The sequence below is a fragment of the Ceratotherium simum genome, chromosome 38, assembly GCF_057802395.1.
Source record: "Ceratotherium simum simum isolate JZ-2026a chromosome 38, ASM5780239v1, whole genome shotgun sequence".
Classification (NCBI taxonomy): Eukaryota; Metazoa; Chordata; class Mammalia; order Perissodactyla; family Rhinocerotidae; genus Ceratotherium; species Ceratotherium simum.
Window position 1 is genome coordinate 8,243,233 of NC_141937.1, and position 14,733 is coordinate 8,257,965.

General features: G+C 42.9%; 1 protein-coding gene across 1 annotated transcript in view; it reads left to right on the forward strand.

Annotated features, from left to right (window-relative positions):
• SLC22A2 (solute carrier family 22 member 2) overlaps window positions 1-13,403 on the forward strand; it is a 30,827-nt gene extending 17,424 nt beyond the window's left edge. Inside the window, exons 8-11 of the mRNA XM_014795370.2 lie at window positions 557-665; window positions 1,213-1,325; window positions 5,913-6,012; window positions 13,337-13,403. Of these exons, the coding sequence (XP_014650856.2) occupies window positions 557-665; window positions 1,213-1,325; window positions 5,913-6,012; window positions 13,337-13,403 (389 nt within the window). The remainder of the gene's footprint in view (window positions 1-556; window positions 666-1,212; window positions 1,326-5,912; window positions 6,013-13,336) is intronic.
• Window positions 13,404-14,733: the final 1,330 nt, after the last annotated feature.

The window sequence follows — 14,733 nt, forward strand, 5'->3', positions numbered from 1 at the left end:
GCTTTGGGGTAGAGCAGGCCCAGGGTTAAGTCTTATTCCAGCATGTTCCAGATATTATTTAGGCACCCTTGACCTCCCTGCATCGCCCTGCAGAATAAATGAGAAAACTTAAGAAAATGCCACCAATGAACAGTTATTCAGTTCCTTTTAAAATATTTTCTCAACAAAGGAGAGCAAAAGCCTGTGTGACGGAATGGAGCATCGTTTGAATCCTTCAGTTTTTAGCAATTATTTAGAATATTGCTCACATTTTGCATTTCTTTGGGGTGACCTCTCTAGACTACAGTTGGCTCAGCTTTGGAAACCAGTATAATTCTGTTGTCATTAATGACTGAGGTCTCAAGTTAAGAGAGTGTTAGGACTGTGTCTAAAGTTGAAACAGACAGACGTGGAGAATTTGCTGATGTTGTCTCGAGTCTATAGAAGAACAAATTTTGCATTCTTGTCCCATTCTGGAATGTGGACTTTCCCCTTGCAAATCCCACTCTGGAGCACTGTTTGAAGACTAGGGATCATGTGCAGTAGTATGTGTAAGTGGTGTGTTTTTTCCCCTCAGATCTACAATGGCTAAGAGTTACAGTGGCGTGCTTGGGTAGAATGGGGATTACGATGGCCTATGAAATGGTTTGCCTTGTCAACGTGGAACTGTACCCCACGTTCATCAGGTGAGCACATTTTCCTCAGCATGAAGAGTGGTTAGGACATTCGCTTACTGGCTAGAACTACCACAGGTGCCAGCAGAGGACCCCTTACGCTGCAAAACACAGGGTAAGAGAAGATGAGAACATTTCAAGGCAGTAACAGGTTCACATCTCACACTTATAGACTTTAAACTACAGAAACTGTGTGGGGAGAACAGAAGATATTGAATCGCAAGAGAGGGATTACCAAATGGCCACAGGAGAAAGTGATGGGGAACAGCACAAACAGGACTATAGAAACAGCTCAGGGAAGCCAGATGATCAAAGCAAAAAGTAAAAATCACCACTCCCAATTAAAAATCTTCAAGAAAGCTAATATAAAACAAGTACAACAGAGTATGAATGGAATTATGTGCCATGTATCATTTATATGCATTAAAATAACATGAACACTTTTTTCCAGTTCACAGGCATTTTGATGATTTGGGGAAGTATTTATTTGGGGGTAAGGTGGGAGATAACCATTGTATTGTGATAAGTCAAAAAGTTAAATCAGTTTCCTGCACTTCAGGAATCTTGGTGTCCTCGTCTGCTCCTCCATGTGTGACATCGGTGGCATGGTCACGCCATTCCTGGTCTACCGACTCACCAATATCTGGCAAGAGCTCCCACTGGTGGTCTTTGGTAAGAAATCCTCAGAGATGTCTTTAAATGAAAACCTGTTTTTCTAGGGACCTTCCTTTTCTACCTCAAAATAGGCGTCATGCCTATTAGTAACTAGTCAATATGACTAGCAATTAGTACTAGTTAGTGGGAGTAAGACTAGTATTCATAATGCTGTTAGTACCTTCTAAGACTCTATACGGGAACCCACTAGGACTCACACCCTTAGAGGTACAAAGTCAAGAAAGAGTGAGGTGGAAGGAAGCTTCCCTGAAGAATGCCCCTCTCTCCTCACTGATTTCCACCCCTCCTTGGGTCTCTTTGTTGAAGAGCTCACTCTTTCTGCCTCCTCTATGCCCAGATGTGGAAAAATACAAAACATTCACTTCATTACTTCAAGGAAAGGCGGTTAAAATTTTGCAAAGGGCATTTCGAAGCCCAGGTTAGAGAAAGACCAAGGCAAAGAAAATGCATCAGCATAATGGAACACTTGTGTTGGTGTTGTCACCCCTTCTTCAGATTAAATTGGATTTAAGGAGCACTGGCACAGCACTTCCCTTCTGACGCTGCCCGTGGAGTTGGGGCAAGCAGGAATGTACCAACACAGAGTCCTCTCCATGCCCGACCAGCCTGCAGGATAGAAGGTGACAGGGACAAATCTAACTATCAACAATTAACACACAGAGGTGTATGTTAAACACAAGTCTGCAGACCGTGAAACGGGACAGGGAATGCTGGGCACTTCCATTCATTCAGTGTCCATGGCTTTGTCCCCAAGCTGTAGCCTATGGAACAGATTCTCCTCTTCTACGTGTCCACACAGACAGGTCTCCAGGTTCCCACACACAACATTCACCTTCTCATGTCAGCCGGAATGCCTCAGTGCACCCATTTCAGTTTCCTTTAAGATCCATTCTGAACATCTTTTCATGTGTCTGTTGGCCATCTGTCTATCTTCTTTGGAGAAATGTCTGTTCAGGTCTTTTGCCCATTTTTTAATTGGGTTGGTAGTTTTTTTGTTGTTGAGATGCATGAGTTCTTTATATATTTTGGAGATTAAGCCCTTATCAGATGTATGGTTTGCAAATATCTTCTCCCAATTGTTAGGTTGTCTTTTCGTTTTGTTGATGGTTCCCTTTGCTGTGCAGAAGCTTTTTAGTTTGATGTAGTCCCATTTGTTTATTTTTTCTATTGTTTCTCTTGCCCGGTCAGATGTGGTGTTTGAAAAGATGTTGCTAAGACTGATGTGGAAGAGCATACTGCCTATGTTTTCTTCTAGAAGTTTCATAGTTTCAGGTCTTACATTCAAGTCTTTAATCCATTTGGAGTTAATTTTTGTGCATGGTGTGAGGTAAGGGTCTACTTTCATTTTTTTGCATGTGGCTATCCAGTTTTCCCAACACCATTTGTTGAAGAGACTTTCTTTTCCCCATTGTATGTTCTTGGCTCCTTTGTCAAAGATTAGCTGTCCACAGACACATGAAAAGATGTTCAAAATCACTAACTATCAGGGAAATGCAAATCAAAACTACAATGAGATATCACCTCACGCCCGTCAGAATGGCTATAATTAACAAGACAGAAAACAATATGTGTTGGAGAGGATGTGGAGAGAAGGGAACTCTCATACACTGCTGGTGGGAGTGCAAACTGGTGCAGCCACTATGGAAAACAGTATGGAGATTCCTCAAAAAATCAAGGATAGAACTACCATATGATCCAGCTATTCCACTGTTGGGTATTTATCCAAAGAACTTGAAAACACCAATGCGTAAAGATACATGCACCCCTGTGTTCATTGCAGCGTTATTCACAATAGCCAAGACTTGGAAGCAACCTAAGTGCCCATCAAGGGATGAATGGATAAAGAAGCTGTGGTATATATACACAATGGAATACTACTCAGCCATAAGAAACGATGAAATCCAGCCATTTGTGACAACATGGATGGACATTGAGGGTATAATGCAAAGTGAAATAAGTCAGAGGGAGAAGGTCAAATACCGTATGATTTCCTTCATTAAGTAGTAGATAATAACAACAATAAACAAACACATAGGGACAGAGATTGGATTGGTGGTTACCAGAGGGGAAGGGGGGAGGGAGGAGGGTGAAGGGGATGATTCGGTACATGTGTGTGGTGATGGGTTGTAATTGGTATTTTGGTGGTGAACATGATGTGGTCCATGCAGAAATAGAAGTAAAATGATGTACACCTGAAATTTTTACAATGTTATAAACCAATGTTACTGCAATAAACAAAAAATTAAAAAAAAAAAAAAAGATCCATTCTGAGCTGTTTTTAATTTGGCAAAAATATAACACTTTTCCATGGGCATACAGCACTCGCTTAATTTGGGGGAGGGAAGATAAGACCCCTTAGGTGCACACCAGGGGAGTGCCCCATCGCTTTTCTCCTAACGCTGTGCATTGCCACCCACAAGTAACTCTGCTCATTCCTCTTTCTCAAGGGATTTGTGAGGGGGAAAATTTTCCACTGTATAACTGCCGGCAAAAGTCCCAAACCGTGGATAGAACTCACCCTCGAAACAGACCCAATGAATTCCTCCACGTTCCAACTGAATAACAACAAGATGGCCCAAGTTGATAGAACACAAGCTCTTTATCCTGAGATAACCATGATTTGGCCACAGGGAAGCTGGCACTGCTTATGGGACATACGTGCCCCAGATTCCTTCCTCCCCCAACACTGGCTGAGGGACCTGTTCCCAGAGCCCCCTTTCCATCTCTGGGAAGTGCCATTACACGCTCTGAACTCCTTCCTTCCAGGGAGGAAGTTAGAGATGCCTCAATCTCGGCCACTCCCTTACGTGGGCAGTGAGGGCTCAATGGGTCAGTGGGGCATTTCTGGGTCAAGAACAGATACTTGTTTCTCTAAGTGCTATTAAACAAAGCAGTGCAAAGTCTGGACCCAGAGGAACCGTTTTTGACCCTCCCTCAGACCTTGCCTTCCCTAGAAAAGATAAAGGATTTTAACTGCATTTCAACATTTAGAGTAAACTGAAAGACAATTCTCAATTTTATTTTTGCTAGTTCTTTCATCTTCTTTCCTCACCAGCCATTAATCTGAGTAGCTAGCAGGAAGCAAAAGTAATAGTTTTGCACTTTAATTTCTTTCCCTTTTGTTTCCCACACAATAATGGTGTGCTGACTGTGGTCTTGAAATAGCCAGAAACCGTGATCTAGAAGCCTGAAAATCAACAAACCAACACACTGGAAAATCCTGATTCAAAGAGCACTGGAAAAATTGATAGGGAATATCCTGGTTAATTAGGCCTATCTTTGCACATATAAAATGCTAAATGGATGCCAATTTGATTAAGCTATTGTATTGTCTTCATAATTCATACACTTCAGAGAATCAAAGCCAACTAAGTATGTTTATTGTTTGCATGAGTTACAACCAGGTGAATCTTCAGAGATTTGGAAGATTTTGAGAGGTTAGCTATTTAGTTTATACCATGTGGCAGGTAGTGTTCTAAGCACTTAACAAATATGAGTTCATTTTAGCCTCAGAACAAGTCTGTGAGGTGGGTATATCACACCACTTTATATAGGGGAGTCTGGAGCATCAAGGAGATTGTAGAACTCCCTGGGGCTCTCAGACCAGAAAGCAGGGGTCAAAATTGGAACCCAGGTGCCCAGAGCTACAGCCAGTACCCTGAACCACTGCACTCTGTGGCCTCTGTTTCTGTCTTTTTTTTCACTTGAGGAAGATTTGCCCTGAGCTAACATCTGTGCCCATCCTCCTCCACTTTGTATGTGGGTTGCCACCACAGCATGGCTGACGAGTGGTGTAGGTCTGCACGTGGGATCCGAACCCACGAACCCAGGCCACTGAAGCAGGACGCGCTGAACTCAACCACTACACCATGTTTCTGTCATTTTCTAAGGACACAAAAATGGAGTCCAGCATGCATTTTTTTGAAACCCCAAAACCAGTGAAGAACCCACATCCCACTTGTGCATTCTATTACAGAAAAACATGTAAAAATGTAATCTTAAAATCCCAAAACTTCAACAGGAATTTAAAGAAACAAAAACACTATTACCCCCAGCATAAGCAAGAGATTACAGCTGGAGACAAAGAAAAAAGAAACAAGGAGAACTTATCGAACACCTGAATTAGAACTAAAAGGCCTGGCTTTACTTTTTAGTGTTGTTATGCAGTAATACATGATTCATTACTTTTATTTGCTAGTAATGATCCAAGTTTCTGACGTTTTCATTACTAAGTGCTTTATATTGGCAGGGTTATGTTCTTCCTTTTCTTAGAGCTGATTTTCTTTTTTTTCAGAGTTATTTTCTAACTCCAAAGTATCTTAATATTGTGGCAATGTCCTCTAGCCTAGAATAACCTTGACTCAAAATGTTAAGCATTTCATTTCCCTATAAGGAACTGTAACTCAACAGAGTTTGGAGTTGGCAAAATATTTATGATGGAGAATAGGGCAGTCAGAGATGGCAAAGGAATCTGTAAGGATAGGAAATCACCAACATTTTTTTTAAAAAGAAAGAAGAGGAGCTCTAATTATAGAGCCTGCATGTCTCAGTTCTTAATGTGATTTGCATCTCTTTGGCTTTCAGCCGTGGTTGGCCTGATCGCTGGAGGACTGGTGCTGTTGCTGCCAGAGACCAAAGGGAAGACTTTGCCTGAGACCATTGAAGAAGCTGAAAACATGCAGAGGTAGGGAGTTGACATTCCTAATGAACACTTGAATACATGTTTTGGGCCAATGCTGTAGCCACTTGGAAAGAAAGATGAGTTTGAATCTGTACCTCACACCATACATTGAGATCAATTCAAACTAATTAAAGACCAAAAGTACAGAAAAAGAAACAGTGAAATAATGAAGATACTATAGGAGAACACCTTCATATTTTCGTGGCAGGGAAGGTCTTCGTAAATAGGACAAAAAATCTAGGACCCATAAAAAAAATCAAAAAGTCCATCTTCAAAAAAATGTAAAATTCTGCATTGGAAAACTACCATAAGCTAAAAAAATAATAATAAACATAGAGAAAATATTTATTTCTCCACAAAGGGCTAATATCTCCAATATATAAAGAGTTCTAACAAATCCGTAAGAGCAACTACCCAATAGAAAAAATGGGCAAAGGACTTGAACAGATAATTCAGGGAAAAGAAAATGAAAACAGCTCTAAAATATACGAAAATATCCTGTACATCCTTCATAATAAGTGGAGTACAAATTAACACCGCACTAATATCCACTTGGATGGTCGAAGATCAAACCGCTTGGTAACATACTATGCTGGGAGTGAATGTGGGGAACAGTCAGTGTCCTACATTGCCCGTAGGAGTCCAAATCTAAACCCCTATGATGGACAATATGACAATAGTATCAAAATTACAAATGTGCATATCCTTTTACCTAGCAATTCCACAATTCGAGGAATTTATGTGTGCAAAATGACACATGTAAAAGATTATTCATTAAAGAAATTTTTTATGTAACAAAAGGTTGGAAACAACCTAAATGCCCATTAGTTGGGAGACCAGTTATATACGCTATGATACGTCATTCAATAAAATACTATACAGCCATTAAAAAGAATGAGGCAGCTTTATGTACACTGATAGGAAAATTCGCCTAGCTATATTATTAGTGAAAAAAGAGCAAAGCATAGAAAAGTATATTTTCTACCATTTGTGTACTATATATATTAAATATATATGCACATTTACTTGTGTTTCTGGAAGAACATGCAAGAACCATGACATTGGTTGTCTATAGAATTGAGTGGCTATGAGATATAGGTAGGAAGGAGACTTTTCAATGCATACCTTTTTTTGCTTCCTGAATTTTGAACCATATGAACCTATTCAAAAAGTAAACTAAAAAAAATCTAAACATAGAGAAACATATATGACACTCCCCACAAGTTCATTTATATGATATGCTTAGATATTTTTATTTGTTTTATCCATACTCCATTTTTGGCCCATTGGTGCCAAGAAATGAACTGAATTTTATCTTCTACAAAACCTTCACATTTAACATAGTCAGTACTTGAACAAATGTTGCTGCAAGAATTGCAATGGGGGCCGGCCCCGTGGCGCAAGCGGTTAAATGCGCACACTCCACTGAGGTAGCCCGGGGTTCGCTGGTTCGGATCCCAGGCGCACACCGACGCACCGCTTGGCAAGCCATGCTGTGGCGGCATCCCATATAAAGTGGAGGAAGATGGGCACGGATGTTAGCCCAGGGCCAGTCTTCCTCAGCAAAAAAGAAGAGGATTGGCAGATGTTGGCACAGGGCTGATCTTCCTCATAAGAAAAAAAAGAAAAAAAGAATTGCAGCGGCCTGAGGTTTTTCCTAGAACTTGAAGCTTAGAGTTACAAGAAGCCTTGAATTCAGCCAGAGGTCACACACTGGCAGCCCGCAGGACACCAGGCTCTTAAGACATTTGCCTGGCCCACACGATATTTTATAAAATGGGAAATTCCACATAAACTGGATTGCCAGGATCTGTTAAAAGAAATTGGAGGATTTGGTAACACTGAGCAGGCATTTCCTCTTTTGACAATTTGCAGGGGCTGAGTGATGGCTCTACTTTTGGAAGGGCGCGCCCACTGGAGTAGGCCACAGTCTCCCCATTCCCTAGTACCTTGTGCCTAGAACACTTATATCATCTGCCTGGTGCATGTAGACGTTTGAGTCTGAGATCCAGACCAACCATCTGCCTGCACCCCTATCTCCATGCAGCTTCCCATGCAGATGAGTGCCTACCTACCTCCCAGCCCCAGGAGGACGGAGACTACATCCCGTCTACTGTCGTATCCCGAGAGCTTGGCACAGTTCCTGGCACACCCAGAGCAGGTGCTCGCCAAATAGTTGTGGAATAAAGGCTGGGTTCCTTCGACAGCATCCCAAATTGAGGTTTCTCTGGGCTTTCCCCAGCCCGCTCCAGTGTCAAGAAGGCAGTAGTACAGGGTGTGGCCTTACCTCCTCTAAGTCTCAGTTTCTTCATCTGTAAATGGGGACAACAGTTCTTACCCATTGGATTTTTGTAATGATTGAGATGATGCGTGTAAAGTGCTGGGAGCTTTGTAAATGTCCAATAACTGCTGTTATTATGCATAGAAGTTTTCATAGCTGTTCTATAAAACAGGAAAATATGTACCTAGATGATTTATTGGAAATCTAATTTTAAAATATGTTCTGAATGGTTTTGAGATAGGGAAGTGCAACTCAGTGATATACACATGCACCTATATTTGTAAGAGTTGTTTATTTTCTTTGGGCTGGTGCGAAGTATGCTAAAGAGATATTTAAAAGATTATTGTTGTTGATATTTCATATACTTTCTATTTATGGGATCTACAAATACTTCTAGGAAGATTTGCACTTCTCTTTTTTCTGTATTATGTAACCCAGTACACCTTTCAAGACAGAAGACATTTCTGTGTGAAGCCGGGGGAATTGCAGACAGAGTGTGTGGGATGGTGAGGACTGAGGCAGAGCTGGGCCAAGGTCCACCTGCAGAGAAAGATGGGGAGGGCAGCCTGCCTGTCCGGGAGCAAGAGGGCAGACCTCACCTGGCACCTGGGGTCAGGCAGGCAGGATGGCTCACTCAGAAGAGCTGACCCAGGTGGAGCGTCCAGACACTGAGGGAGAGCCGGCAAGAACAGGGTAGCGCGGGAGCTGCCCCCCACCCCCAAGTCTCGGTTCCTACAGGCCCTGAGCCCATCCTAGTTACAAAGACAGCCTTTGACTTACTCATGTTCACCTCTTCAGCCTGTTTCCTTTTCTGTAAAATGGGGTTATAACAGTTAACATGTACTAAGAGCTTCCCACTAGTGCTTTCCAAGCCCTCCTCATGGATTCCCTCATTTAATCTTCGCAACAGCCCTATGGAGCGGGTGTCATGGTTAACTCCACTTGACAACTGGAGAAAACCCAGGCAAGAGAGATGAAAGGACTTGCCCAAAGTCACGGGGCCAGTAAGTGACAAAGCCAAGGTTCTAGTCCTGGCAGGAAGAGTCCGGGGCCCATGCTGGCGTCTCACCTCACAGGGCTGGGCTCACAGTGGGATGATGGAGGTGAGGGGCCCAGGGCAGGGCTGCATTTTGTCAGTGTGGCTGCTGTGGCTGCTGCTGTTGCTGCTGCTATTGTTTTTGCTGCTGTTGTTGCTAGTGCTGTTGTTGCTATTGTTGTTGCTGCTGCTGTTGCCGCTGCTGTTGCTGTTACTATTGTTGTTGATGCTATTGTTGCTGTTTTTGTTGCTGCTGCTGCTATTGTTGTTGTTCCTACTGTTGTTGCTGCTACTGCTGTTTTTACTATTGTTGATGCTGTTGTTGCTATTGTTGTTGATGCTATTGTTGCTGCTGTTGTTGCTGTTTTTGTTGTTGCTGCTGCTGTTGTTGTTGTTCCTACTGTTGTTGCTGCTGCTGCTGTTGTTACTATTGTTGATGCTGTTGTTGCTATTGTTGTTCCTGCTGCTGTTGCTGCTGCTGCTGCTATTGCTGTCACTGTTGTTGTTGCTGCTGTTGTTACTGTTGTTATCACTGATGCTGCTAGTGTTGTTGTTGCTGTTCCTGTTGTTGTTGCTGTTGTTTTTCCTGCTGCTGTTGCTGCTGTTGTTCTTGCTGCTGTCACTGATATTGTTGTTGCTGCTGCTACTGTTGTTGCTATTGTTCCTGCTGCTGTCACTGCTGTTGTTGTTGCTGTCACAACAGTTGTTGTTGCTGCTTCTACTGTTGTTGTTACTGCTGTCATTGTTGCTGCTGCTACTGTTGTTGTTGCTGTTGTTGTTCCTGCTGCTGTCACTGCTGTTGTTGCTACTGTAACAACTGTTGTTGTTGCTGCTGCTACCGTTGTTGTTTCTGCTGTCACTGCTATCGTTGTTGCTACTGCTACTGTTGTTCTTGCTGCTGTCACTGCTGTTGTTGCTTCTGCTACTGTTGTTGTTGTTGCTGCTGTCACTACTGTTGTTCTTGCTGCTGTCACTGCTGTTGTTGTTGTTGCTGCTGCTGTTGTTGTTCCTGCTGCTGTCACTGCTGTTGGTGCTGCTGTCACTGCTGTTGTTGTTGCTGTCACAACTGTTGTTGTTGCTGCTGCTACTGTTGTTGTTTCTGCTGTCACTACTGTTGTTCTTGCTGCTGCTGCTACTGTTGTTGCTGCTGTCACAGCTGTTATTGTTGCTGCTGCTACTGTTGTTGTTGCTGTTGTTGCTGCTGTCACAACTGTTGTTGTTGCTGCTGCTACCGTTGTTGTTGGTGCTGTCACTGCTATCGTTGTTGCTACTGCTACCATTGTTCTTATTGCTGTCACTGCTGTTGTTGCTGCTGCTACTACTGTTGTTGCTGTTGTTGCTGCTGTCACTATTGTTGTTGTTGCTGCTGTCACTGCTGTTGTTGTTGCTGCTGCTACTGTTGTTGCTGCGGCTACTGTTGTTGCTGCTGTCACTACTGTTGTTCTTGCTGCTGTCACTGCTGTTGTTGTTGCTGCTGCTACTGTTGTTGTTGCTGCTGTTGTTCCTGCTGCTGTCACTGCTGTTGTTGCTGCTGTCACAGCTGTTGTTGCTGCTGTCACTGCTGTTGTTGCTGCTGCTGCTACTGTTGTTGCTGCTGTCACAGCTGTTGTTGTTGCTGCTGTCACTGCTGTTGTTGTTGCTGCTGCTATTGTTGTTGTTGCTCCTGTCACTGCTATTGTTGTTGCTGCTGCTACTGTTGTTGCTGCTGTCACAGCTGTTGTTGTTGCTGCTGCTACTGTTGTTGTTTCTGCTGTCACTACTGTTGTTCTTGCTGCTGCTGCTACTGTTGTTGCTGCTGTCACAGCTGTTATTGTTGCTGCTGCTACTGTTGTTGTTGCTGTTGTTGCTGCTGTCACAACTGTTGTTGTTGCTGCTGCTACCGTTGTTGTTGGTGCTGTCACTGCTATCGTTGTTGCTACTGCTACCGTTGTTCTTGTTGCTGTCACTGCTGTTGTTGCTGCTGCTACTACTGTTGTTGCTGTTGTTGCTGCTGTCACTACTGTTGTTGTTGCTGCTGTCACTGCTGTTGTTGTTGCTGCTGCTACTGTTGTTGCTGTGGCTACTGTTGTTGCTGCTGTCACTACTGTTGTTCTTGATGCTGTCACTGCTGTTGTTGCTGCTGCTACTGTTGTTGCTGCTGTTGTTCCTGCTGCTGTCACTGCTGTTGTTGCTGCTGTCACAGCTGTTGTTGCTGCTGTCACTGCTGTTGTTGCTGCTGCTGCTATTGTTGTTGCTGCTGCTACTGTTGTTGCTGCTGTCACAGCTGTTGTTGTTGCTGCTGTCACAGCTGTTGTTGCTGCTGCTATCACTGCTGTTGTTGTTGCTGCTGCTATTGTTGTTGTTGCTCCTGTCACTGCTATTGTTGTTGCTGCTGCTACTGTTGTTGCTGCTGTCACTGCTGTTGTTCTTGCTGCTGTCACTGCTGTTGTTGTTGCTGCTGCTACTGTTGTTGTTGCTGCTGTTGTTCCTGCTGCTGTCACTGCTGTTGTTGCTGCTGTCACTGCTGTTGTTGCTGCTGTCACAACTGTTGTTGTTTCTGATGCTACTGTTGTTGTTGCTGCTGTCACTACTGTTGTTCTTGCTGCTGTCACTGCTGTTGTTGTTGCTGCTACTATTGTTGTTGCTGTTGTTGCTGCTGTCACTACTGTTGTTCTTGCTGCTGTCACTGCTGTTGTTATTGCTGCTTCTGTTGTTGCTGTTGTTGCTGCTGTCACAGCTGTTGTTGTTGCTGCTACTGTTGTTGTTGCTGTTGTTGCTGCTGTCACTGCTGTTGTTACTGTTGTTGCTGCTGCTGTTACTATTGTTGTCCCTGTTGTTGTTGCTGCTGCTGCTGTTATTGTTGTTGTTCCTACTGTTGTTGCTGCTGCTACTGTCATTGTTGTTGCTATTGTTCCTGCTGTCACTGCTATTGTTGCTGCTGCTGATACTGTTGTTGTTGCTCCTGTTGTTATTGTTGCTGCTACTATTGCTGTTGTTGTTGTTCCTGTTATTGATGTTGTTGCTGCTGCTGTTGCTGCTGTTGTTACTGTTGTTGCTGCTGCTGTTACTATTGTTGTCCCTGTTATTGTTGTTGTTGCTGATACTGTGGTTGCTGCTGCTGTTGTTGTTCCTACTGTTGTTGTTGTTGCTGCTGTTGCTGTTGTTGCTGCTGCTGCTGTTGTTATTGTTGCTATTGTTGTGGTTGCTGTTGTTCCTGCTGCTGTTGTTGCTGTTACTCTTATTGTTGGCAGAGAGACCCTGCGAGCTCAGCAGATTTGCTTGAGCTGCTGCCTCTGGAGTCTGTGAGAGCTCCAGCACCACTGGGTAATTCGGGTGAGCTTCTGCTACCCTCCCCGTCTCAGATTGGTCTAGAAACTGAGACAGGACTAAACACCTCCAGGTCGGGGGAATTCTATGAAGAGCTGGGGGACCCAGGAGTAGCCTCACACCAGATGTCAATATTACTATCGACAGGAGTATGTCAAGAAGACATGACTGGGAACCACACAGTGAAGAAAGTGGCGTTTCTACAACGAGTGTCAGTAACATCCTGATATTCATAATGACAAGATGATTGAGAAAACTTGCAATATGATCAAATTTTTGAAATGATTTTTCACTTGTCCAACTGTTGAAAAGCAAATGAACTTTGGTAAAAATAATTTCTAAAATTCTCTTTGCAGAACTGATGATAACAGTGTCTAGATCTTGCAATCATCATTTTTAATTGATATAAGATTAAATTTAGACATTTCCCACATTCTCTGTTACAGAGAAGCGTGGAGCACCTTACATAAGGAACTGAAGCCAGTCCATTCCTAGAGGAGACTTTTAGGAACCATTCCATCCACATTAGTTATTCACCAAGCTCTGTCCATTTTCTTTTAGAGAATCACCACTCAGAACAAGACTGATTCTGGACAAGGCTCATACCCATTTGTTGTTCCATTTATTTATTATCCACTTTATTTTGGTTTTCAGCCTCTTCATAATTTCTTTCTCCCCTCTCCATTTTTGTTTTATTATTGCAGACCAAGAAAAAAGAAAGAAAACATGATTTACGTCCAAGTCGAGAAACCAGATGTTCCCGTAAACTAAGATGAACAATTATTCCTGCTATGGCCTTGCTTTGATCATCTGAGGCCATAATCAGGGATTTCTCCACTCATCACAAAGCCCATACAATTCAACCTGACTTCCCTTTGAACCCTATTAACCTAGATCTGTGGCCAAAAGGAGTTTGTTGTACAACTGTATTAAAATCTACCCATGGGACCAGATCCTGCCAAGCTGCTCCAGCTCACTCTATTTCCAGCACTCCTAGGAGAACAGCCATTGGTTTGCTGGGAATTTTTTTCATCTTTGTATTTCTTTATGTTATTCCTTTCTCCACAATGTTATCAAACAAAAACACATAGGGGAATTATGGGCCAGGGAAACATAATAGAAAAGATCTGAAAAACAATAAAGTTGGGATCAGAGAACCTGTTTTCTTAAAGAAATGTCATATCCAAAGCAATATCAAGTTGTCCAGAATGTATGTCAAGACCTTTAAATGGGCCTTTCAGTGTTACATGTGAATAAATTTTAAAATACATTGATTATTACTGGGGTTAGACTTTAAGGAAATCTAAAATAAAAGAATCAGGAATACAACTGGAAATCACTAAGTCATCTATATTTAGACTGAATAAGCATAAATGTGTGCTTTTTACAAAAGATCTTGAGAAGAGTTTGATAAAGAGCTGTGTTGAAGTTGGCATTATTAAACCACAGGTGATCATGTTTCAGTCTGGTACAAATTTCTGGATTTAAAAACTTATATTAATATTTTACCAAAGTAATATAGTAAATAGATTTTTAAAAGCTAAGTACCACAAGAGCCAGCCCTGATGGTTAAATTTTGGTGAGCTCCACTTCAGCAGCCTGGGTTTGGTTCCCGGTCACAGAATCACACCGCTTGTCTGTCTGTAGCCGTGTTGTGGTGGCGGCTCACATAGAAGAACTAGAAGGACCTACAACTAGAATATACAACTATGTACTGGGGCTTTGGGAAGGAAGACAAAAAGAGAGAGAGAGAGGAAGATTGGCAACAGATGTTAGCTTAGGGAGAATCTTTCCTGGCCAAAAAAAATTGGTTCCCTTTGGTAACAACAGGAGTTGAAACCTGCAAACTCCATGTCCCTGGCCCTGTGCCCCTGACTTCCTACAAGGCTTTTCCAATGGGTAGCACTGCCAGACAGGAGGCAGGAGCAAGACAGAAGCCTTTTTCCCCTGTATCATGAAGGAGTCTGGCCATCCAAAACAGAGGGATGGAGGCCCCTGGTCCCTGCTCAGTGGCACTAGTGTAATTCTAACAATGACAGCGGCAACAGAAGTGCCTCGTCAACTTCATGGCAAAAAGAGGCCTTTGGGCTCCGGCCAAGAG